Here is a 26,032-nt window from a genome sequence, read left to right as displayed (position 1 = left end):
TAAGAACTAAAATATGTTGAAAAACTGTGCAGCAGCTAAATTGTAGAATTTTAGACTCTAGACTAAAGATAATTGATTGTATTCCTGAGGGCAGTGGAGATACATTAACAGCTACTGAACACTGGAAAAAAATGTATGACATACTATTTCAGAAAAATTAATCTGGAAAAGGCATGTTGGGAAGATGAGACTGGTTGGATGTACCAATTAATATATAAGTGTAACAATTCAGCAAATAAAAGTTTAGACTTGGGCAGGAGTAATAAGGATGGAAAGGAAGTGACAGACAGGAGAAACATTATGGTGCGGTAGCTTTGTATGGGCCTTAGAAATTTGTTATTTTAAAAGCCCCCCAGTACATATTCCAATACATACCCAAATATGGGAACATTGAGATTACAGAAGTACTGATACCATACAGTGACATTAAAAAGAATGTGCCCCCTGGACAAAGATTATCAGTCAAATGGAACCAGATTGAACCTAAAGATAGTGGGGGCGGTTACTATGATAAAATTGTGAGTTTGTTATAAGACAGGGAATTTGAACAAAGCAAAAATTCCAATGTAATAAGTCCGAAAGAAAGCTAATGAAATGGAGAAGTGTATATTGACAAAAAATGGAGCCAGAGATTTGGGTAGATGCCGTTCAATAATAAGTAGTACAAATATGTTTAGAATTTTATTAAATTACAATATATTTCAAAATTTGTTCTGTGCATTTTGGGGACAGTATCAACACAAACTGTTTCTACTATGGTACCCTCTAGTCATCACCCTTAATATTCTGAGCTGTAAAAATTTCCCATGCATGTTTCTTAAAGATTGAATCAAATGCTATTTCAAAGATCTCCAGTTATGTACTTTATGCAGAGTCCCTCACAGAACAGCCTAAATGCTTTGTGCTTTGGTTTCAAACAAACTAAAATCATTGGAGGTAGTCAAAAGAACAACCCAATTATCTTCTCCCCCCCCCACACACACATATCAGATATAAGCCAAATAATCATTTACTTGCAAATATCATTTTAAAAAGATACATTGACTCATGCAGAAGATAAATACATAGTCAGATGATAGGATAAAATGAGAGTTACATCAAGTCAAGGTGGTGGATAAATAGTAGGTCCTCCCCACAACACCACCCACTATTTGAGAAGAAGGAAAGGTACGAAAGAAAGTACCACAATTTTAAAACAAAGTAAATTTGTCATCTGCTGTCAACCTCAGTTTTCTCCACAGGTAACAAATTCATTTCTGTTGGTTTCTACTGGGATAGAGAGTATTTTGCAAAAGGGGTACAGAGAGGTTACAAAGTAACTTTCTGAAATATTTTTTGCTTATTGTGGGAGGTGAGAGAGTGGGCAAAGTACAAAATGATCTCTCCCACTAATACTACCAATTAGATATTCAAAGCAGTTAATGAGCCGTTCTTTTAAAGTGCAAAGGTCTCATAGGGTTGCACCTCATTTGCACCCGAATGTCATTAAACAAATAATTAGAATGAGTTAAATTTCAAGACAGAAACTTTGTGTCAGGGAAAGGAGTTGTGAGAGTTGAAAGGAGTAGTGAGAGTGGCAGACAATTCCTGAGTCCCTGAAGGCAGAGAATTTGGGAAGATCAGCAGGAAAAGCCAGTAGCAACAGGATTTCAAGAGAAACTGAGGATGGCCAAGTGTAGAGTTGCCATTTTGTTCAGGAACCATAGATCAATGGGTATAAATCACTCATCTTCCAGAAAAATTCAGATGACTACATTAAGATGTTAAGATACTCATTATTAATTAATGCTAATTTCCTTTATTTTCATACAAAAATTGTAATCCTTATAACAATCTTGCAAGAGACTTAAGTCCTTATCTCCCAAATGAGGAAACTTGCACACAGAGAATTTTGCATGGCTTGCTCGAGGACTTAAGAGAACTCATAAATACTAGGAAAGAATTTGAATATATATCTATATAATATCTATATATAATATATTATATATATTATGTGTGTGTGTGTGTGTATATATATATATATATATATATATTTTTTTTTTTTTTTTTTTTTTTTTTTTTTTTAACTACAAAGATGTCTTTTTTTTCAAGGCAGGCCTCTACATTTGGCAGGCTACAAATCTCATCTTTGTTCTACTGGGCTTCATCTTCTCAGGCTAGAGCCTGATGGACTTTCTAGCTCAAGTTAATGTCTTGCTGGTCAACCTATGCCTTCTTAAAGGTGTGGCCCAAAAAATGGAAGAAACTCAAACTTTGGATTTAGACACATTGGAGTTCACAGCTCAACTCTGCCATATACATGTTATGTAACCATCAGCACATTTCTTCTTTAGTAAAATAGATGATCATATTCTCTTATAGTTGATCATATTCTTGGTGGGCTATATGTTGCTGCATAAAAAAATAAACTCATAATTTATTAGCTTAAAAGTAATAATTACAATGTTCATATCTATAATCACGTACCTGTTCAGGATAGTTTGTCTCTGGTCCACTCAGTGTCCGGGGCAGCTTAAAAGTCTGAATCACCTGAAGGTTCCATTACTTACAAGTCAGGCAATTGATTCTGGCTCTTGTATGAGACTTTACCTGGTGTCATCAGCCAAAATATCTATACCTGGACTCTCCCTATAGCTTGATTTTCCTAACAATATGGTACCTGGATTACAAATGCAAGCATTCCAAGAGAAAGAGCAATTAGGTGGCTCTTCAGTGTAAGCTCTGTTTCTTTCTGTGATCTAGCCTCAGAAGTCACAGAGCATCACTTTAGCAAGATTTTACTCTTTGAGGTAGATTCCAAGTCCAAGATTTAGGGTATGGGATATATAGTTCATGAATGGGAGAATTGAAAGATTCTAGAAGAGCATTTGTATGCTACCAAAAGTATGATGCAGGTCATTATTGGAAACTAAAATCTGCTACAACACACTTTTAGGTGAAAAAACTCCATATCTCTGCCACATGCCAAATACACTCATCTCTTGGCCCTGGGGTGACTCTCCCAAGCTTATCAAGCTAAGGCTTGCTGAACAAGTTCTTTTCATCCTAATCAAATAAAGTTTATTGACTGTGGTTCCTTGGGTTTATCATATTGCGTATCAATCTTTTTGCATCATCCTTGGAGACAAGGAAAACAATGAAACAATATGTCCCTGAAGTGCCTCTCTCTCTTTCCAGAAACCTAGCCAAGTTAAGGGAACAAAAAAGAGCAAGTCTGGGCCAGAATATCCAGACAAACGTTATCTTCAAAGACACTGGCTTTCTCACGCATGCTGGGAATTAGGGCAAGTTGCTGTTATCTGTAGAAAGTTGCTTTCTTGAATGCATGCCAACTTCCTTGGCATGGCGGTCATACAATGGGACAAAGCAAATTAAGTCAGTGACATCACTGCTTCTGTAGCCCAGTTTATAAAACCATTCTCCCGGTGGTAACTGGTGTGAATCAGAGCACTGTGGAGAGGGAAGTGCTCATCCAGCCAGCCACCACTGGATAACTGCCATGGGAAATGGAGATATTCTTTTCCTGAGTATCACCAGAGGCACTGTGTGAAACAAAGGGACACCTGTCCAGTCCATCACCATTGAACTTTCTGATGAAGAATCTACATAGCTCATTGCCACTGGATCTTCCCTGTAAGCATTTCTGGGTAAACTTTATATCTTATATCCCGTCTCCAGGTGTCTTCTTGGTATCTCAACAGCCTATCTCATTGGCCTACCACAATTGGTCCATGGATGGTATTTCTCCAGATTTTAAGACCTGTGAACTAAATAGATGATTTCTGTATTGCATACACATCTGACATACAGAGATGGGATAGATAAAGAAAAAGCGTTAAATATACTCACATTCAAAAAGGAAAAACAAACAGATAAATCAGTGCAGTCACTTGGCCTTAAATTGTAAAATAGAGTTAGACACATGTTACCTGTACTTTCATTAGGGTTCATACCTACTACCAGTATGAGCCCAGAGTTCTCCAGGGTTCTTACCTCTACATTGGGGAGCTATCAACACACAATCTATCTTTCCTATTCCATAAAATAGTCATTTTCTTGTTCTGCTTCCTTCTCAAAGATATTTCATGATTGAGAGTCTTCTTTTAATTATATAGTCCCTATCATTTTCAATTACAAGGTTATAAAATTCCTTTAAACACTTTGTGGGTTTCTTATGAATCAATTTATAATCCACTCCATTAGACAAAAGCCACATGCTCAAATCTCACTGAAATCTTCTTTTCTTTTAAACTTGGATTCTGTTAAAGAGTACCACTGTTAAGATTCTCAGAAATTATATTGTTTTATGGAAAGAATCTTAAAGGCACACAATAAGATCCTTATATGGCCTTTTGTCTGCTCAAAATGGTCTATAAGGCACTATCTCAAAACTTTATGAGGCATTAACAAAAGGTTTTTATCTTTAGATCATGTTTTCCTGACAGCACCCTGGATTTGATCTCTGCTCAGAAGCCATATCTTAATTTAGCATCATTTGCCATCTGGAGAGGCTGGGAATGAGAAACAGTTTTCTTTTCCAACCCAGCAAGTCCTGGAGACTTATATATAACAGTTCTTTCTTTAGCTCATCTCTCTTCCTTGCATTTTACTACAGGCAGCTAGAAACAGAAGGCAAAGCACTTTCAACCCTCTTTCTGCAAAACTCCTTAACTAGAATATAGGTATATTTCCTATTTTTCACCTCACTGCAGGAGACATTGTTGCTAAACTTTCTACCAGTACATAACAAGAGTTCCCTTTCCTCCAGCTTGCAATAATATTTTCCTCTTTTTCCTTTAATTCCTCACCAGCAGTCTTTTTAAGATCCCTTATGTTTCCTCTAACCAATTCCTTGAACTCCTTTAAACTTTCACTAACACTGTTTCACTTCCCATCCCCACTTGCCCCTGATTCTTTTTCTCTTTTTCTTTCTGTCTTTCCTTTCCTTCTTTTTCTTTTTTATTTTCTTTTTCTTTCTTTCTTTCTTTCTTCTTTTTTTTTTTTTTTTTTTTGTACTTGGGATTAAACTCAGAGGCAATTTGCCACTAAGCTAGATCCCCAGTGCTTTTTATTTTGAAATAAGGTCTTGCTAAGTTGCCTTGCGCTTACAATCCTCCTGACTCAGCCTCCCAACTTGCTAGAATTACAGGGGAGCACCACCACGCCCAGCTTTGCCCCTTATCCCGAACCTACTGCCTCATGTATTTGGTTGGATTTTGGCTGTAATCCAAAATATGTGTTCTAGTCATCTACTACTGCCAGTAAATCCACCTGAAACTTAATGTTCTGAAAAAAACGACATTTATTTTGCTTAAAAATATACAACTTGAGAAAGATGCTGTGGAGATTGCTCATCTCTGCTCAACTCAGCTTTAGTAGGGAAAACTCAAAAGCTGAGGACTGAATTCACACTTTGTCTCTGCTCCAGGGTGCTTGAGTCCTCAACTGGTAAACTTAAGCCTATATAAAACTTGTTGGCAAGGACCCGGAATCATCTGAAGTCTTATTCAGGTTCATGTCCGATAACTGATACTGGATGTTGGATGAGACCTTTACTGAGGATGTTGGCTAGAATATCCACATGTAATAGTTTCCTGTATCCTAGGCCTCCTAAAAACATGGTGGCTGAGTTCCAAGAGGGAGCATTTAAGGGAAAAAATGAGCCAGGAAGATGAACTGCCTTTTATGCCTTATTCTCAGTAGTCATGTTTGTCATTTTGCTGCATTCTTTTCTTTTCATCGAAACAGTCACACAGGCACAATAAATTCAAGTAGAGGGTAAATGGATGTTAAAGATGGGGGAATGGCAAGGTTTTGGAAGAACATGCGAGACCCAAACTACAAACGTCACCATTTTTGGAAATACTCCACTACCATCAACAGGGTCACACGAAATAATTTACATTTAAAAATAGATGTTCAACACATATCTACTCCCTTCCTCAAGCAAAACTTGCAGTTCTTTTCCACATTTTTTCCAAATATCACTTTTACATGGGATGTATGGATGGTGTTTAAAACCCCTTGGGTTGAATGTAGACAGCCATGGGTATATACATGTGTATATAATTTCAAAAAATATTGAAAACACAGGGAGGTCCAAAAGAAAAAGACATGAAAACAGCTCTTATAAATATATTCAAGTACTAAAATAAATATACAAATGATGGGAAAGGAAGTGGAAAGTATGAAAAATACAAATGAAACTTTCAGAACTCATCAATTCTTAAAGTATCAATGATCAGGGTAAATAATAGATATTATTATAGTCTCCACTATTGCAAATAATATTATAAAAATATATTTTTGGAAAATGGAACTAACTTCTATAATGCTAAATGTCAAATTTACAGCTACTTCCTTCAGGAAAAAAAAAATAGGAGGAAAAGGGGATCAATATTCACAAGTTAAATTTTAAAATTTAAATCATCTTTAACATTCTAGTAGATAACCACAGCAAATATGCAAGCAAGCACACGTTGTCTCTGTGCTCAATCCTGCCCTTAAGTAACATCTCAATTGAAACTGAAATCAACTTGCAGTAATTCAAGGCTACTATTAGAGAGAGCACTAAAAAAGGTACACTATGATAAAAGCCACTGGAGACTGTGTCAACCTGCCCTTAGAGTTGTTCTTTCTCAAATTTTATTAAACAAGGTCTGGTTTCATGAAGCCAAACTCAAAATAGTTTCTGTTAGATTTTATATGGATCATGATTCAGAAGTGGCCAGCCCATGTGAAGGGGTAAGCAACAAAGCAAAACTTTTTCCCTTCCAGAACAGGCATAGCAACTAAAATCCTTCTTCCATTATAATACTTTTTGAGTAGCAAGAACTGGGGAAATGAAAGAACACACAAAATCAGGAAGAAAAAAAGGAAAAGTGGGAGTAAGAAAGGGGAGTGAAAGTATCACATTAAGGGGCATGTCAGGCACCTGCCACTCCAACCCCCAACCTTCCAGAGGAGGAAATATTGTAACTGTCAGAAATAAGATAGACGTGTGATAAGTATATGCAATTCTCTACATTCATTTAGAATAATAATCAATGCTTTTGTTCTATAATTCCATAAAAATGGCAAAATTTATACAGAACTAATGCTAAGATTCTATAGTAGAGGCACAATACAAAATATTATGTTCCATTTATGCTTACAGTAAGACTTAACAATGTAGGAATAATTTTGAAACTGTTTGCACTGCTCACAATTAGACAATCCCTTAATGTGATGATCATCATTATCCAAAGTACGTGTATGAAGACATGAATTGATGTGAATATACTTTGTATACAACCAGAGTGGGGGGGGGAGATTTCAAATGTACTCACTAATATATTTTAATACATAGGATCCAATCTACTCAGATTATTGGATATATAAATAATACTTTGAAAGCAAAAAAATTATCATTCTTCACTTTACAATATCTATTCCCACTCATCAATATAAACAGATGATTATGAAGCTTTTGTGATCTTTTTCTAATTTTCATCCCCCATCTCTCAGTATTATAAACATATTTTAATCAGTTGGACATATTCAAAAAAATTTTAGGTACTTGTCATTCTGTTGCACTTGACTTGATTCAGTCTCAAAAGATGTAATTCACAGAATAAATAGACAAGCATTCAAATAAATAATTGGGGAAACAAATATAGCATGATAAGAACTTTAAAAATAAAAATGGATTTCTGTTCCCACCAGTAGCAGACTAACTATTTGGCACTATAATTGCCCTCCTGCTATAAACAGCCAAATATATATTTAATAGGAATTAAACACATATGCAATATGTATGTAAAAAATACAAGTAAATACACACACATATATATATCCACATATATATTGTATATGTATTTACAATATCAAACTACTTCAGGCATTCAACAACAGGTGGGAGAACAGGATTATAATTCCTAAAATAAGGAAAACACAAGAAACAAGCCATATCATCACTCAGGATCCTTCTTTTCCTTGAGTATTTTTTAGAGAATTGTGAGAAAAAAGGCAGAATCAAACTGCCCATAGCATCTTGCTGAGTTGAAGAGACAGATGCTGCAAGGGTAAAGATAACTAGTACTTCAAGACCATGAAAGTACTTCACAGAGAAACAGTTTCAAAGAGCTTTGAAAGTCTGCATTATGGTACCTGGAGTCTTTTTTGAAATGCTTCATGGTACATGTTTAGTTAATTTTCAAGAAACAAAGCAAAGAAAAATTACTGAGGTGATATAGAGTTCACACCAGCTGGATTGTGTATGTGTACTGACCAGGCAGAGTATAGAGAGCTTGGGGCATTCAGTTGAAACCCTGGAGGATCACAGGATTAAGCTAACCCTGGAGTTAAGGTTACTCTACACCTTAAATAAATGTAAAATGCAAAAAAAAAAAAAAAAAAAAAAAAAAAAAGAACTAGTCTTCAACCCCCTTAAATGTCTTCAAAGTCAAAATTTGACTCTTCAGAAAAAAATGACAATAAAATCTATACACTCAATAGCATAACCTTTACAATGTCCAGCATCTAGTAAGAAATTATTAGACATGCAAAAAGGAAGAAAATGCTGACCCATAAGCAAAAGAAAAAGTGGTTAAAACAGACCCAGAGAAAGATAAAGACATTTAAAACAGCTATTATAACTATGTTCGATCACTAAAACAAATATACAAATAATGGGAAAACAAGTGAAAGGTATAAAAAATACAAAGGAAACTTTCAGAGCTGAGAAGTACAATGTTTGAAAAGAAAATGTCACTGGAAACTTATTTCAGGAAATCAGAGAATGCAAATAAAAAAAAGAATGAACTTAGACGAAATAAGTGGTAGAATTGAGTCATGTGTAAGTACATAGAAAAGAAGCTATAGAAAAATAAATAGAATCTCAGTTACCTAAGGAACAATATCAAGTTGTCAAATATGCATGTACTTGAAGCACTTTTCTCTGAAAGAGAAAAGATTAGTATGGGACAGGGCAGCGGGGTGGGGACCTGAAAACACTGTGAGGTCCAAACATTTTTCAGAATTGGATGAAAATTGAAACCACACAGTCCAGGAAGTTAAATGAACCAAAATTGAATTTAAAAAAGCAATCTAAAACCATCACAATCTCATTGCTGAAAACCCATGGAGAAAAATTTTAAGATGAAAAGAAAGGGTCACAATAGAGGAAAACATAATTACCACTGACCTTGTCAGAAACAGTGAGACTTAGGAGGCAATGAAACAATGCAATGTCTTTAAATGCTGGCAGATAAACAAAACTGCTAACTTAGAATTCAATGTCCATTGAAAATATCCTTCAAAAATGAAGACATTTTCAGGTTAAGGAAGCTGAGAATTCAATGCTCCATAAAGAATGTTAAAATAAAAAAATTCTTCAGATTGAAAAAAATAATATCAGATCAAAACTCAGATCTAAAGAAAGAAATGACAAGCATCAGGGAGAAACAGTCCTTATTTTTAAAACTTTCAAATTTAATTATTTAAACTATAACCATGTAAATCAAAAATTATATCAATATATTATGAAATGTATAATATGTATAGAAGCAAAAGTTATGACAATAATAATAAAAAGGATAAGAGTGAGAAAATAAAATATATTTGATAAGGTTCTTACTTTTTATGTAAACTGCTTTAGCAGTGTTTCAAGATAGATTCTTATAAGTTAAAGATACTTGTGAATCCTAGAATAACATCTAAAATTTTAAATAGATATTACTTATAAGTTATAGATAAAATAAATTGGAAAACTCAAAATATTGAACTGATTCAAAATATGAAGGAAGAAAGTAAAAATAGAGTAGATGGGAAATAACAAAGTAATAAAGTTAAAATCAATCATATTGAAAATTATGTTAAATATAAGTGGTCTACACATTTCAATTTTAAAAGTGAGAGGTTGTGAGACTAAATAAAAATGTAAAATCTAAATATATATACTGTCTCCAAGTTTGATATATAAAGACCTAGATATATAAAGAAAAAGTTGGAAAAATACGGGCCATTCAAATACTCATTATAAAAAAGTTTTAGTGGCTATATTAATAGCAGACAAAGTAGATTCAGATCAAGGAATATAATCAGGCATAAAAAGGGATGTCTCATAATAAAAGGATTTATTCAAGAAGACACAATAATCTAAATGTATAATAACTAAAAATAGAGCTTTAAAATACCAGAAACAAAAACTGACAAAATGCAAGGAGAAATCAACAACTCCACTATTACAGTTGGAAATTTCAACAACTGTCTTTTAGTACATAGTGGAATAAGTAGAAGGGAATCAGGATAAAAGATTGAACACAATCAGCTAAACATTATATTTATAGAACATTATTCACAAAACTATAGAATACATATATATATGTTTTTAAGGGCACACAGAACACACACCATATTCTTGGCCATAAAAAAATCTCAGTAACCTGGAGAGGATAGAAACCATTCAGAGTATGGAGGACTCAAGATAAAACTGTCAGTAAGCAGAAGAACAGGATTTGGCTCAGAAAACTGGTTTCAGTAGCCAGGCCTACTACAACATGCTACTGGCCAAGGAAAATACTGCCAACTTCTGAAAAGATGTCCTTTTTTCTGGTGAATTATTGGTCAAAGTATATATAAAACAGAATCTAGACATTCAAAAATAGTCCTTTTTAGGAGTTTTTCACATTTTGTTTATCCATCCCTGCATTACTCATCTTTTTTTTTTTTTTTTCCTAAGTAGAAAGGAGGAGAATGAGCTTTTACTCACATCCATGCTCGCATCCTGTTTTTGTCCACCAAAATTTTCCAGGTAGAATAGTGTGTCAAGTTTTAAATTTCATCCCTGCATTATTTAGCAATCGAGGGCAAACATCTTATTTTTGAAATTCAAAACATAACATGTCACTTTCCTCCATACTAGTCAGGTTTCTGTGCTCACAACTACCATGATTACCAAGATTGCTAGTTATTTAATGTCTAGGCACCAATTCTCTCAGCCTATAAAACTTTTGTTGATTTCACTGTTCTATCACTTATCCATAAAGTGCCCTCAAGATTCTCAAAGCTTATAAGCGATATATGGCATCCCTATTATAATTTTTAAGGGACTAAGACTTTCAATTCTTTGCTGATTAAATTTAGATTCTGATGTAAAAATGAGCAATTGTATTTGCAGATATTAACACAGTAGAAAAACTAAGAAATGGAAGATTTTCCAATTTCATCAACTTTTCCAATACCATCCTAAAAGCATGTAAAACTTTGGGATAAATTAAACAAAATAAGTGCAATAGAAGTAGAAAAAAATCCTCAAAATGTTGCTGAAAGAAATTAAAGAAAACATAAACAAATGAAGAAATATATTCCTGAATTGAAGGCCTGATATTTTTCAAGGAAGACATTTTCTCCAAACTGGTCTATGACATCAATGCAATCTCAATCAAAATTGAGGATTTTTTGGTAGAAAATTAAAACCTGGTTCTAAAATGTGCCTAAAAATTAGACAGACTAGCATACAACAACCTCAAAACAGAACAACAAAGTTAGAAGAATTACACAGTTTCATTTAAAGATTTACTATAAAGTGTGAATAATCCAGGTAATATGCTATTGATGTACGTATGGGCATACTGATGAAAGAAACAGAACCACAAATACATGACAAATCAAACTTTGACAGAGGTTATAATATATTTAAATGTTAAAAAAATTCTTCAAAACAAATATAGAACAATCAGAAATCCTTACAGCTGTGACCCTTACCTTACACAATACACAAAAATTAACTCAAAATGGACTAGAGATTAAAAACTTAAAGCTAAACCTATAAAAAACCTCTAGAAAAAACACATAAGATAGGATTCTTCATTTTCTTGGAGTAGACAAAGATTTTTAGAGAGAAGCCAAAAGCAAATCACACATTTAAAAAACATAGTAAATTGATCCTCATCAATTACATTGATTTTAAAACTTCTGCTCTTTTGGGGGGATTGGCTAACTTCACTTAGCATTATCTTTTATAACTCCATCCATTTACCTGCAAATGCCATGATTTTAATCTCTTTTTTTTTCTGAGTAAAATTCCATTGTGTATATATGCCACATTTTTTAATCCATTCATTCACTGAAAGGCATCTACGTTGGTTCCACAGTTTAGCTATTATAAATTGTGCTGCTATAAACATTGATATGGCTGTGTCCCTATAATATGCTTTTCTCTGATATAAGGAGGCTGACTCATAGTGGGGTAGGGAGGGGAAGCATGGGAGGAATAGATGAATTCTAGATAGGGCAGAGGGGTGGGAGGGAAAAGAAGGGGGCAGGGAATTAGCAAGGATGGTGAAATGTGATAGACATCATTATCCAAACATGTATGAAGACACGAATTGGTGTCAACATACTTTATATACAAGCAGAGATATGAAAAATTGTGCTGTATATATGTAGTAAGAATTGTAATGCATTCCACTGTCATTTATTTATTTATTTATTTAAAGAGAGAGAGAGAGAATTTTTTAATATTTATTTTTAGTTTTCGGCAGACACAACATCTTTGTTTGTATGTGGTGCATCGAGGCTCGAACCCAGGCCGTATGCATGCCAGGCGAGCGCACTACCACTTGAGCCACATCCCCAGCCCCTCTGTCCTTTATTTTTTTAAAAATCAATTTAAAAAAAATCTTCTGCTATTTGAGAAATACTATTAACTTAAAAATATATCACCAACTGGAAGAAAACATTTGCAACGCAGACACTTGATAAAAAAGAGTACATCCTGAGTAATTATACTCATATTACATTGATTTTTGCCCATTAATCTTCTGGTAGCATTTTAATAGATTTGTTAGGATTTTTGTATGTACACAATAATTTCAAATAATCATTTATTTCTTCCTTTCTAATCTGCATTTATTTTCTTTCCTTCTCTTACCTTATTTTATGAATTAGCTTGCCAATACAGTGTTGAAGAGAACTTTCAAGAATGAACATTATTAACATATCCCTGGTCTTAAAGGAAAATCATTCAGTCCTTAACAATGAAGTATCATAGTAGCAGGCTTTTCATAGAATTGCTGTGATTTACAGAACACAATGTGAGGATTCAAACACACATGCATATCTATTTATTTTTTCTATTGACTCTCATTTATACTTAAAAGAGATAGCCACACTGTGCATCCTCATTTTGACAGCACAAGCTTTGCATCTCCCAAATAAGCACCCTTCCTCTGGCTCTCCTATAAGATTAGGATGGGTATCTAGCTTAAGACTGCATATGGGGAGAAATATCCAGAAGCATATGATACTTCAACTAATTCTGACCATAAAAATAGAAGTCAATCATGTGAGTTAGATAGAAATAGGAAGTTCCAGAAAGACAGAAAAATAATCACATGATTTCAGAATCCTAGATAAACATGCAGTATTTATACCACTCTCAGTAGTTGCGGTTGATAGACCAATTGAAGAAAGAAATAAGACATGAGCCTATAGAAGACAAAAGAAGGGAATTCAGTTACTATGAAATTCTAATTTCATCCTAAAGTAAACAGAAAGCTGGTAAATAAGATTTCTTAAAATAAGAGTATGTGAGGATACTTATAATTTAGATCATCCTGCTCACTATTTAGTATACTCACTAATTATAGGAGCAGAAATGGAGAAACTATATAAGAAAAACCCATGGCATATGCCAAAGAAACGACTGGAAGGTCCTAAACTAAAACAATAGTAGTAGCCTACAGAGTAGTGACATAAAGACGGAGAGGAGTGACAGAGTTTGGAGAGAGGAACAATAACATGGTTGTTAGGTGGAAGAACAGGGACCACAGACAGTTTTCTCATGAAAGAAAATGAGTTCATTTTTGACAAAATATTCTAATGTACTTCACAATATATGATGTCAATATTTGCAGGAAAAGAATATAAATATAGTTAGTACAATTTGAAATAATAATGAGTCATAAAAGTACAATTTGTACTAACAATAAGATCTCACTACATTATCACTGGAAAGGTTAAAATGAAAAAAATCTGGAGCAACTATTATTCTCCCATGCTGGTAGAAAAAGACTCTGTAAAATGGTATAGAAACCTTGGCCATAGTTTCTATTTACACCAGTAGGGATTTACCCAGTTACATTCCTAGATATTTATCCAAGGGAAATGAAAATTTATATTCTTTAAAATCTCATACATGAATGTTCATAACAGATTTATTCATAATAACTCCAAACTGGGAGCAATCCAGACGTTCAACAAGTGAATGAATAAACAAAGTGTGGTGTGTTCATGGAATGGAATTGTACCCAGCAATATAAAAGAACAAGCTGCTGACATATCTAACAACATGGTTGAATCTCAAAAACAGCATGCTAAGCCAAAGAAGTCTGGCACAAAGAAGCACACTTTGACATTTGTGTCTCAAGTGACAGTGTCACATCCCAGTGGATGCATCAGGAGCAGCTGGACCTTAGGGCCTGGATCTTGGAAGAGAAGTCTAGAACAAACATGTAGGCTTGGAAGTCACCAAGATTGTCAAAGACAAGAATAGATGAGATCTCCAGAGAGGAGTGTTTAGGATGAAGAGCAACAAAGTCGGAATCCTGGATAAATGTTAGCATTTTTAGGGACACAAAAAAAGGAAAATATATGAACACACCAAAAAAAAAAAAAAAAGGAAAGGCAGAAAGAAGAATCATAAGAATTAAATGAAGAAATAAATAACTCTGGGAAGTGACATTTTGTAATAAAGGAGAGACGGGAAGAAAAGGATGAGTATTCTTTGCCCTGGGCTGCTGTATCAGTGAGCATGGAGAAGACAGATTTAGAGGATGAGTGAGCATAGAAGTCCTAGTACTGCAGTGGGTAGAGAAATGAATGGGCAGAGATGGTGGGGACAGAGAATGCACCCAGCTCCCACAACAGCTTGCTTCAGAAAGGAAAGAACACAGGGGATGCATTTCTGAATGTCATCTTCCCACCTGATTATAATTTTTACTATTTAATAAATGCCTCATGCTGACGGATTCTCAGTTGGATGTTTATGATATCACCCATGTATTTCTGGTAAAGGAAAGCAGACATAGAGAAAAGTACATTTTATGAACTAGTTCACGTATTTTATAAAAGCAAAGATCCAGATTGTGGTACAGAATTAAAATGTGTTTTGCAAAGCTTTGCTTTTACTCTATGCAGAAACCTCAGCTATATTCCCCCCTGTTCCAGTTCACTTATATCTTATATGATTGTGTCACCTTGTGTTTCTCCATTTAAAAATAAAAGGCAAACTCAGCAATTCTTTTTTCTTAAACTGCTTCAGTAACCAGCAGTTGCCACATTAAAAGCTTTAGCTGAAAGACTATAAAAATAGTCTAATGCCCCTTAGCAGGTAACTACTTTTGAGCCAATTCTTTCAGGGATGTAGCAAGGTCAAATCAAATGACCAGGGAAGGACAGAATATAAGAAGGGTGGGAGTGGGACGGGGCGGGGGCTGGGGTGGGGAGGCTGTTGACTTTCGAAGGGCGAAAGTACATTGTGCTTGGACTGTTTTGTGTAAATGTTAAACAGCACCCACATTTAACCACCTGCTTCTTGTTTAGAAGGGTTCGAATGAACAATTTCAAGCACAATTGAGTAACACTCAAAAGAAAATCAAGTGTAATTTCCTAAGTTGCTGAAGCAAGTGTTCTTCTATGAAATCGCCATTAGTATTTCTAAACCTGATTTGATTATATTTGAAATTTAATGCACACAGTTCAGTGGCACCTGGAAATTTCTTCTATGAGGTAGACCTTTTTCAATGATTGTTTTTCTGTATGTATGAGTGTTTGAAGCTTTTAAAAAATGCCATGGGTCATATTTGTAGTAACACTAAATTATTAAAGATGAAATCTTCATTTCTTTTTTCTCTTTCTTATTATAATATTTTCCTTTGCTTTGACAACACATTAAATTAATTCAGGGGAAAAAATCACATAAATCACATCATATCATTGTAGAGCTCATCTTGAAGTTCTTCACCTATGTAGTGTCTCTAAACATTTACTAGTTAAGGGAGAAAAGTATTGTGGAATCTGCAGGTTAGCTTGGTAAATCTCTTAAGAAGGTAATTCTTTTACTGCCTTTATTAAATATCAATTTCACATAATTATTGCTACTTAAAAGCTTTAGCATGTTCCTCAATGACCAGATGAATTTTAAATGCTGTGATCTAATCCTTTCCCAAACCCTTCATTCCAATTCCTCAGGTTCCTCATTGCCTTGAACACTCCTGCCTTTGTTTTGGATATTTTTCCTACTGAGGAACTCTCATTTGTTTTGTACTTAGACAAATCTTCCCCATCCTTATAAGCTTCATCTTGTCAATTTTCTTGACTCTTTCAACTGAATTGATACTTGATTTCCATGTTTTTATGAACCTTTCCAATTAAAAAAAAATTGTAGTTGTAGATGGACAGAATAACTTTATTTTATTTGTTTATTTTTGTGTGGTGCTGAGGATCAAACCCAGTGCCTTATGCATGCTAGAAAAGCGCTCTGCTGCTAAGCTACAGCCCCAGCCCAAACCTTTCCTATTTTTACCCACATGAGACCTTAATAATTTTCTACCTATGATAGCTGTTCATGTACATGCCTTGTCTTCCTAAATAGATTGTTATTCTCAAATGCAGAAGCTTACTAGTTTTTTTTCACATCTCTTGCAATGACTATCATGTTACTATGTACTTACCAGCAATGTTTGATTAAAAAAAAATTGTTGACTAATATTTGAAGGGAAAAGAATATGATTCTATTTTTATTATAGAAGTGGTTATAATTAAAATTTGGTTAGGTATAGAATTTAAAAAAAAAATCTCTGTAAAGGGAAATGTTTCTAAAATCGATTTTAAAGAAACTACTGAAGTCAAAGTTTTTAATAACTCTCCTGAACCACAACATATGTTTATTTCATATAAGAGTCGTGGATTATTTCTTGAAAATCTCACTTCCAGAATGTCCCACAATAAGCTTACATTTAGTGACTCCCCCAAGTCTCCAATAATTTATTCTAAATGAAAAAAATAACTATCCAATTTTAAGTTCACACTTTAAGTAAACTATTTCATCAGTGTGAGGACTCCCCAAATTTTGTACACATTAGTGTTTAAAAAACAAAGATGCTGAAATTTCAAATGACAAATGAAAAAAGTAAAGCTAGTGGTAATACTGCTGAAACTAATGTATTTGTTTTATTGCATGCTTATTTCACACTTGATACTGATATAAAATGAATAATATGCCTTTCTCTACAACCCTAAGAAGCAGCTGATTAACAAAGCCAGCTGAGACAACACAGTGTTTGCCTCTCTTATAGTAAGTCACAGAAAACATGAATTTTGTAGGGCTAGAGATGTAAGTCAAATACCTCCTGTTCTTACAATGTCATTTTGGAACACCTACCATGAATTAGTTTAACAGATTACTGACTGGGTTTTTATAGACATCTTAAGGTTTATTACAGACATTTTAGAACAGTAACTTCCATAAAAGTATGTCTCATTGTGCAAAATAGTATATTACTCAATGTTTTAAAACTATTTTCAAATGAAATGACCTCTAATTCCAATGCTGAAATCATAAAGGAAAATTTAGCCATCATGATACTATATGCTCTCAGATCTGGAATATAAAATGAAGTCAATTAATATTAAGTGCAATGAAGAAAACTAAAACAGACAGTATATTAAATGAATAAAGGTGCCTCCTTAGAAAGGGTGGTATTCTACCAGAATATTTTACAGTGTACACTATAAAAATATCTGGAGGAATAACATTTCAGGCAGAGAAAATGGTCAAGACAAAGTCCCGGGACAGGCAAGTGCTCAGACAAGTTCAAGAAACAGAAAGAAACTAGAGTCTGGAGAAGAGCTGGGGATAAAGGTGGTAGATACCAGAAGTAAAAGCTGAGAAGTAGTTGGGTATCTTGAAAAGACCTGTGGAATGGGTGAGTCTGTGTAATTTTTTTTAAATTTTTATTGTTGGTTGTTCAAAACATTACATAGTTCTTGATATATCATATTTCACACTTTGATTCAAGTGGGTTATGAACTCCCATTTTTACCCCGTATACAGATTGCAGAATCACATCGGTTACACATCCACTGATTTACATATTGCCATACTAGTGTCTGTTGTATTCTGCTGCCTTTCCTATCCTCTGCTGAGTCTGTGTAATTTTAAGTGTGATGGAAGTTATTTTCAGCTTAGGAGTGAGTCAATCCACTAATCTTCCAATATATGTTGAAAAAGTGCAAAAATGCCAAGAAAAAATTTTAAGCCTATTGTCTTAAGTGTCATGTAGAGAAATGGCTGTTAAATTTAAGTGTCTTTTCCAGTTCTGAAATTCTAGAATTCTATAACTCCCTAGGTAGGAGGGAAGGAAACCAAATTCCAGTACTGCTGGAGCCAGCATTTAAGTTTCCAACAATCTCTCCATACTCTGCACAAAAAGTATAAAATGAAATTTTAAAATAATAGAACTATAAGGAAACCAAAATATGACACATTTTCTTTTATTTAAAATAGAGCTCTATGTGCTTCACAGAAACAAGTGCAAGGGGTGCTTAATTTATTATTTTTGCCACTTTACAAAACAATACATTTTCAGAAACGCATACATAAAAATATAACATTTAGGCAGATAAGTATTTACATCAAGAGGCAGCTGAAAGTTATGCAATAATATTGAAAAGCTTTAAAATAAATACTTTTATGACTTGCTGTTGGTAAAGTTAAACATTTTGGTATGAAGCCTATCACTGAGTTCTTACTAAACTCTAAAATACTATGATTTCTAAATAAAATAAGTAATATTACTAGAAATTAATGAAACATGTGAATCCCATTCATTTCTCTTTAAAATTTGGAATTCTCTTTACCTTCAACAATTTAATTGCAACTATGTACTAAAATTCCCAACTGTACATTTTTTGATACAATTTGTAGTACAGTTCTCATTTTGAAACCCAATTTATTTTTCATACTCCTTGTATACATCCATTTGGACCTCTTTTTCAAAAGGCAGTATCTTTTTTACATACTTAAGAATATCAGCTAGCTTACAAAAAGTCTTTACAACAGTGATTCTTTTCACAGTAGTTCAAGAGTTCAAGGCATGTTTTGCAATGTCAAAATGCAATGGTTTTGACATTTGTAATATGTTCTTAGGTATAAGAAGAGTCACGCTACCAAAAGAAAAGTATAATTAGTATTAGTACTTTGAAAGTCAATCCAAAATTCCCTTTTTGAGATCTGAATCTCATTTTCTGTTTTTAGGGCATTTTAAAACGTGAAATACAGATCAATTTGGAATTATCCTATCCAGTCTAGGATCACAAGAGTACATGAGTTTGACACCAGTCATTGTGGAAATGAACTAAAATTTAATATTTTAGCTCAGAGATCCTTATTTTATATAAAGAATGGCGCTGGATCTTTAAAATTGCTTAGATACATTACTTATACTATGGAAAAAATGGAAATATTGGTTAATGTTATTCTATGCTTGATTTTTTTTAGTCAGAATTTAGACACACAGTTCTGTCTTTATAGGCAAATTCATTGAATAGGTTCATGTATGAAAGGAAAACTCAATGGAGATATCAAAACAGGATCTATGTACTTGGCTATAGAAAATTAAATAAACAGTAAAAACATACAATGAAGAGCCAATGAATTAATCTTGTAAGTTCTCTGTTCAGTTTACAGATGTCAAGAAACATTTTGAATTTTTAAGTCCTCATGTCTAAAAATGTATAAGCAGGTCCACTTTCTGAAGATATGTTAGTACATTAAGATGCTTTTCTGAAAATCATTACATTTTCTGTGGGTTGAAAAGTCTAATTTTAGTTCCCACTTGCCTCTCAGCTGGAAGTATTTGTGTGGATCCCAATATGCACAATGGGATGTGGAGACAGAGGGTAGAGGCTAACTTCATCCTGCACTCAGATTCCTTGTGGCCTAATTATTAACAATCAAATGCATATAGCCCAGGGAAAAACTCTTGCCATTAAAACTTTCAGATCTGTGGAGAAACCTCGTAGTCTGTAATGGACAAATGATGAGAAAATATGGTCATATTTGACAATATTAAATTAGGAAGAGATAGAAATCACATTCTCTCAAATGTTGTATTTGCCCACAACTGAAATAGATGTTCTGGCAGTTCTTGGTGCATTTTTAAAAGGGCACCAATACCTATTTTAAATATAATATTATCTTCTAAACTATACAGCATAATGGCTTAGTTTTAAAAGATGGCAAAAGCAAAACAAAGCAATGCTATTAAACACAACAGAAATAAATTCAGCAATCACATTATGGGACATATATTTCATGTTCTATTTTCAAACATCACTGCCTCCACTGGAATTTAGCATTAAAGCAAATGTAGGGGTCCTTTGTATGTTAGCTTAAAGGCTGGACTATAACTAGGCAATCTTTTTTAAAATGTAAAGGAAAGTCATCTCTGTCATTAACCAAATCCTCTTTATAGTGCCAAGAGAATAATAACTGGTAAAGTTATGAGGTGAAACCTCTCATACACGGGTGGGAAAATTAAAATCTTGTTAAGTTCAGCATGTAACTGTGGACGGGGCTAGAACACAACTAAAAAAGGACTGGAATTATGAAGTGATTTAGGGTAGATGAAATCCAGCAGATTTTTTTTTAATGCACTGTGTCCTTTTTTTAAAGGACAAATATGAAACTAATAAAAAACCAAGAAGAAAAAAAGAGAAGTCAGATAATTTGCCAATACACATAGAGGCAAATCATTTGATCTATCAAATCATCTTTCACCTCATTGCAATGCATAAAGAGAGAGAGCAATCCTGACATAAAGTGAGGCAGGGGACAGGACACCTCTTTGATCACCACTTGCACTAAGAACATCTATACTGTTGCCATTCTTAAATTGTGTTCCTCAATTTTATCAGCCCAGTAGTTGCCTACCTGGCCTGGCAACAATTTTACAGCTCTTACTTTGCCTATTTTGGTTTTTGTCACTAATCTCACCCTGAGCAAATTATTTAAATAGAAATAGAAAGGGAAATGGAATTTTTAAGAATCCTCATTAAATGGCATATTATGATAGTGCACATTCAAGGTAGGTTTAGATATATGTTAATTCGTTTTTTAATTAATAGAAGTTGGGTAGGGCACAGTGTCACCACTGGAGTTCTGCAATAACTAGTAGTCATTTAATCTCTGATCCTTAATCCCCTTAACTATAAAATATTGGGATCAAATTATGAAATCTCTTAGATTCTTTTTCAATTCCAAATTCACTTTTGGCTGTGACATATCTGAAACAATTTAGACCACTGATTCCTTTCCGTGAAAAGGCTAAAATTCGAGAATGATTGTTAAATAGTAGTTATGCTTTAAATCTAGGTACTATTGATAATTTTGGAATACAGTGAGGAATATTTAAAATGAAGTGAGGAAAAACATTTTAAAAGCTAGTTGGAAAAAAGAAAATCAAATATTTGCATTAAATTGTTTTGAAAAATTGCCCATTATAGACATTCTGCTTATTATTAAAATTTTGACTAAAATTTTCATTCTGGCTGGATTATTTTTTCCTGTTCAGAAGAGGCCCTCAAGAAGAAAAAATGAAGCTCTCAATCAAAGGGATTACTGTGTTCACTGAAATAGTGAATAAAATCCAAGAAGGTATTAACATATGGAGCCAGAACAAAGTATTGTCAAACGTGCAAGTGTCCTGTTTCACAAAAGATTCTTAGAACATCTCCAAAACACACAATGACATCATTTTAAGATACTAAGACGAAACATTCCTAAGTAGCTTATGAGGTTCTATTTGTGAGTTTATTTAAAGCAAAAAATTATTGAAGACACCAATGGTCAAATTTTATTTGTTTGCTACCATTATTTAATTTCTTGATGGGAAATAAAATGCCTGCATTTTAAACACATTGAACAATGAAATCTATTTTCACATTTGCTTTAGATAAACAATCAAAAAGCTATTCTCTGACAAACAACTAAGTTGTTCACTTGAACTTTGTGTGATGGTGAACATCAGCTCCCTGCTTTCCATTGACTGGCTCTTAAGTTCCCTGGTATTTTTGCATCAACTCCAAGATAGCCCTGAGCTTGTTCTGTCCCAGTAAGTCACATGACAGCAAAATACCAGGATAGTAGAAGCAGCTTTGTTTTCTTTGTCTAATAATTCTACAATAGTAGAAGTATTACAAATAATAAATTGTTGTGGAACTTCTAGTGAATCTGTTGTAGATTTTCATTTTAAAATAAAAGCTGATTTTGAATTCTTCAGATACTGCAACCAGGTTACTATTTTCATACAATCATGGAAATTTAAAATGCAAAGTTAATTGAAAGTATAAAGATGAAAAGCAAGTGCTATGCCTAAAATAGTGCACGACAGTCATGTTTCACTTAACTCTCAAGTCAGAACATAAATTAAGAATTCTAGATATGACATGCCAAATATTTTAGACACAGAAGAATGCATACAACAGAATCTGCACCAATTACAAACTTAAACGCATAACTTACAAGGCAGCAAGTCCATGCTTAAATATTGACAACAAATAATGTTTCTCTTATTTTCAGGAAGTGATGCTGCATAGAAGTCACATCACCTCTTTGTACAGTACTGAAAATTCAGAATAGCATATTTCCCTAAGGTTTGTATTATATCCCAAAGTCAATATATCTGAAAGGAGCAAAAGAACAGTGATACTCTGAGCCTAACAAAAGAAGAATATTTTTTTTTACTCAGAATAAAATTTAAAAGAAACAGATATTACACAGTGGGACTCCATTAAAAACAAATATACAAAATTTAACAGCATTAAATATATACAGTAAATCTGCCTTCTGCTCTAAATTTTACCCTATTTTTCATAAGTGAGCATTTTCTACATAAAATCATGTTGAAAACGAAGGAAAATTTTACAACTTTTAATGTTTTCTTTATCATTTTATTGCTTGACCTCTTTCTTTTAAAAAAATGCATTTCGTAATTGAACTATGATTCTGTTAGGAGTTATAGCTGACCAATACAAGAACAAACAAAATATGTCAAAATGTGCCAACATACAGATTAATCCAGAGTGAAAGATGAATCAATAAAATGTGGGATTATATTTAGATATCCTCAAATAAATATTAAAACATAATGACAAAGAAAATACAGATGTTAAGATATCCTCTCTTGAAAAATTCAATAAGTACATTTACCCAACACATGTGACTAAAATAGGAAATATTATCCTTGTTTATTTGAGACAAGAGTACAATCATAGTAAATAATTTCATTCTCCTATATACCAAAACATTCTATGAGAAATAAGGTAACAAGCACAAGCAAGATTACCCCTTCACATAAGCTCTTTTTAAAATCCCTTCACATAGGCACTTTTAAAAACTGATGATATATTTAGACTGTAATACCCAAATAAAGATACTTTCTAAATGTGTAGCAAATTGAAAGCGATTTTCAGACCTATTCTAGAAACCCACTGTCATACAGAACTCAAGACATCCCACTTTATATTTTATCTGTCAATTTACTTTCTTCCCCCACACACTCACATCCCTTTTCCCATTCCCAAATTAGACTTTAAAATCCCTGAGGGCAGGACCTATCTATCTTTTTATTCCCTCTTGCACCCAATATTGTGGCAAGCGAGATATGGGGTGCTCCATGATTATTTAATAAATGGATGAATGCATGAATGAGAATGAAAATATATGCAAACCCCATAGCTGTCAGTTTTTGTCTTTCTTATCTCAACTGAGTCAAATGAAGATGGATTTAGGAACATATTTCCATAGTGAACTAAATTGTGTTCTATGGGAACTAAATTGTGTTCTATGGGAAAATATAGCTGTATGTCCTTCAGAACACTGTTACCCAAGTTGTGCTCTGTATAACATCTACGAAATAGTAAAAGGTTTCCTGGGCTCTTAATAAAATGGTCCCATTGTGGTCAAATAAAATGACAAATCCAGTTTCTAAGAAAAATTCAGGGAACATGTCTTTACTGATAGACTCTTCAAAGTACATGATATGCTAATGTTCAGTATCACTCTCTTAAGAAGCTATCAAAGAACACTTTTGTTTTTGGATCATCTTAGCAGAAGAATGTTTTAAGAAACAGAGCTTAGGAAGCAATGTTTTGGAACAAAAAATATACCACATTACATCTCCTTTTAACAAAGCAGATGTATAGATTTGAAGGAACTATGTAGCATCCTATTAAATACTTATTATTCTGTCTCCACAGAAAGAAAAAATGAAGGCAATGCTCTGATGAGCATTCTTCTGCACCCACCTGTCCATTTTGACAAGGTAGGTAAATATACATTTACTTCTGCTAATACTTTCTGTAGGGTTTAATTGTTATTCTTTTTGAAAATTTTTTCTAAATTTCTTTCAATATGTTTCCTTATTTACTCTTCTTTTTCTGTCCTTTTCTTCCTAAATAAGTATGTATAAAAATAATAAGAACCACTGAATTGTATCTTAAGTCATCTTCAGACAATGGATACTTGTTTAGTTATCTTTGAAGTGTCTGGAAAATACTAATAATCATTAACAAGCAGGGTAACTATAATTTTTCTGAGGAAAATGTTAATAAACATGGGTCTGAGATTTCCTGCAGGTCCATTATAATTCTGAAAAATAACACACTTCCTCTATGACTAAACTCAAATATCACAATGAATAATGTTTTGCATAGGGAGAAAAGCACTACAGAAATTCAAGGAAATGTAGGATGCACCCTACCTTTCCTGTGTTAATTGTCACAAGATTTGGACCTATTACCTCAGTGTCTGGCTTTGGATCATTTCTCAGTGTTTCAATATGTCAACCTATTTGCCTAGGGGCTGCTGTAGTAGTGAATTATGAAGAGTAGGAAGGAGGGGAATAAGGAGAAGAGACCATGTGAATGGGACTCTGACCTCACTTACATATTCCACCAGAAGATCTGTATTTGTAAGTTTTATATATCAAAAATAAGAGCATTATTTATTTTTAGAAAGCATTCTAATAATTTAAAAAGGGAAAACTATAGATTGCATGATCTAAAGTTCTGTTTCACTATAACATGCTCAAGTTCACATTTTTAATAAGTTTTCATTGCAGAAAAAAAATGTGACTACATTTTTTTCTAGTCATTCACATGCTCTTGGTTCAAGTAAAACAAAATCTTAATGATATTTATTACTGTTATATAGCTTATTTTACACTTTTATAATATCTTTCTCATTAAATAAAAGATAAGTTGATGTGTTGCTTTTCAAAATAAAATTAAAGACAACATGGAGAGTGGATAAAGTCAACTCTTGCTCATGCTTAACTTTAGAGTTATTCTTTCCTGCTGCCTTTGGGCATTTAAATACTGTACTGCATCATCTTTGAGGTAGAACCAAAAATGAAAAAAAAAATTCACATACAAAGGAAAACTGGGAAAGAAAGAAAGCTACGAGAGATTTCCTTTTGACACAATTATCATCTTTAGGCTTTGCAGTCTTCTTTGACACAAAGTTGAGAAATAGTCTTCTTAATTCGAAGGGCAGTTAGGCGGGCTGCCCCATTGGCATACCAACACTCCCGCATTATTCTTCCCATGACTCGGAGTGCCTGCAAGAGATTAAAAAAAAAAAAAATGTCAAAGACTTCAGCTACTTACCAAAACAGTGCAAAAGAAGCAAAATCACAAACCCAGGAATTAATGCTAAGCTTACAACAATACAAAAAGGAAATCAGAGCCAAACTTCTTCAAAATATTATCAAAACACAAATATTAACCTGGTAGAAATTAACTTAATTGAACTTTCAATTGAAATTAACTTAATTGAATTATGGGAATGTGGCAGAATCTTCTAAGAGGAACCTAAAAGACTGTAAGGGACATGAAAAGGGTTGGAATTTCCTTTTCTTTCTTTCTTTCTTTTTAAATATTGGACACAATATATTTATTTTTTTAATGTGGTGCTGAGAATCAAATC

At 33.4% G+C, this 26,032-nt stretch overlaps 1 protein-coding gene across 2 annotated transcripts in view; it reads right to left on the bottom strand.

Annotated features, from left to right (window-relative positions):
* Positions 1-18,280: 18,280 nt before the first annotated feature.
* Acvr1c (activin A receptor type 1C) overlaps positions 18,281-26,032 on the bottom strand; it is an 80,088-nt gene continuing 72,336 nt past the window's right edge. For both annotated transcript variants that reach the window (XM_076865478.2, XM_076865479.2), the window contains one exon: positions 18,281-25,664. In XM_076865478.2, coding sequence (XP_076721593.1) covers positions 25,539-25,664 — 126 coding nt within the window. In that variant the 3' untranslated portion in view covers positions 18,281-25,538. The remainder of the gene's footprint in view (positions 25,665-26,032) is intronic.

The sequence above is a fragment of the Callospermophilus lateralis genome, chromosome 9 (genome assembly GCF_048772815.1).
Source record: "Callospermophilus lateralis isolate mCalLat2 chromosome 9, mCalLat2.hap1, whole genome shotgun sequence".
In the NCBI taxonomy this organism is placed as follows: Eukaryota; Metazoa; Chordata; class Mammalia; order Rodentia; family Sciuridae; genus Callospermophilus; species Callospermophilus lateralis.
This window is presented reverse-complemented; position numbering and strand designations above follow the sequence as displayed.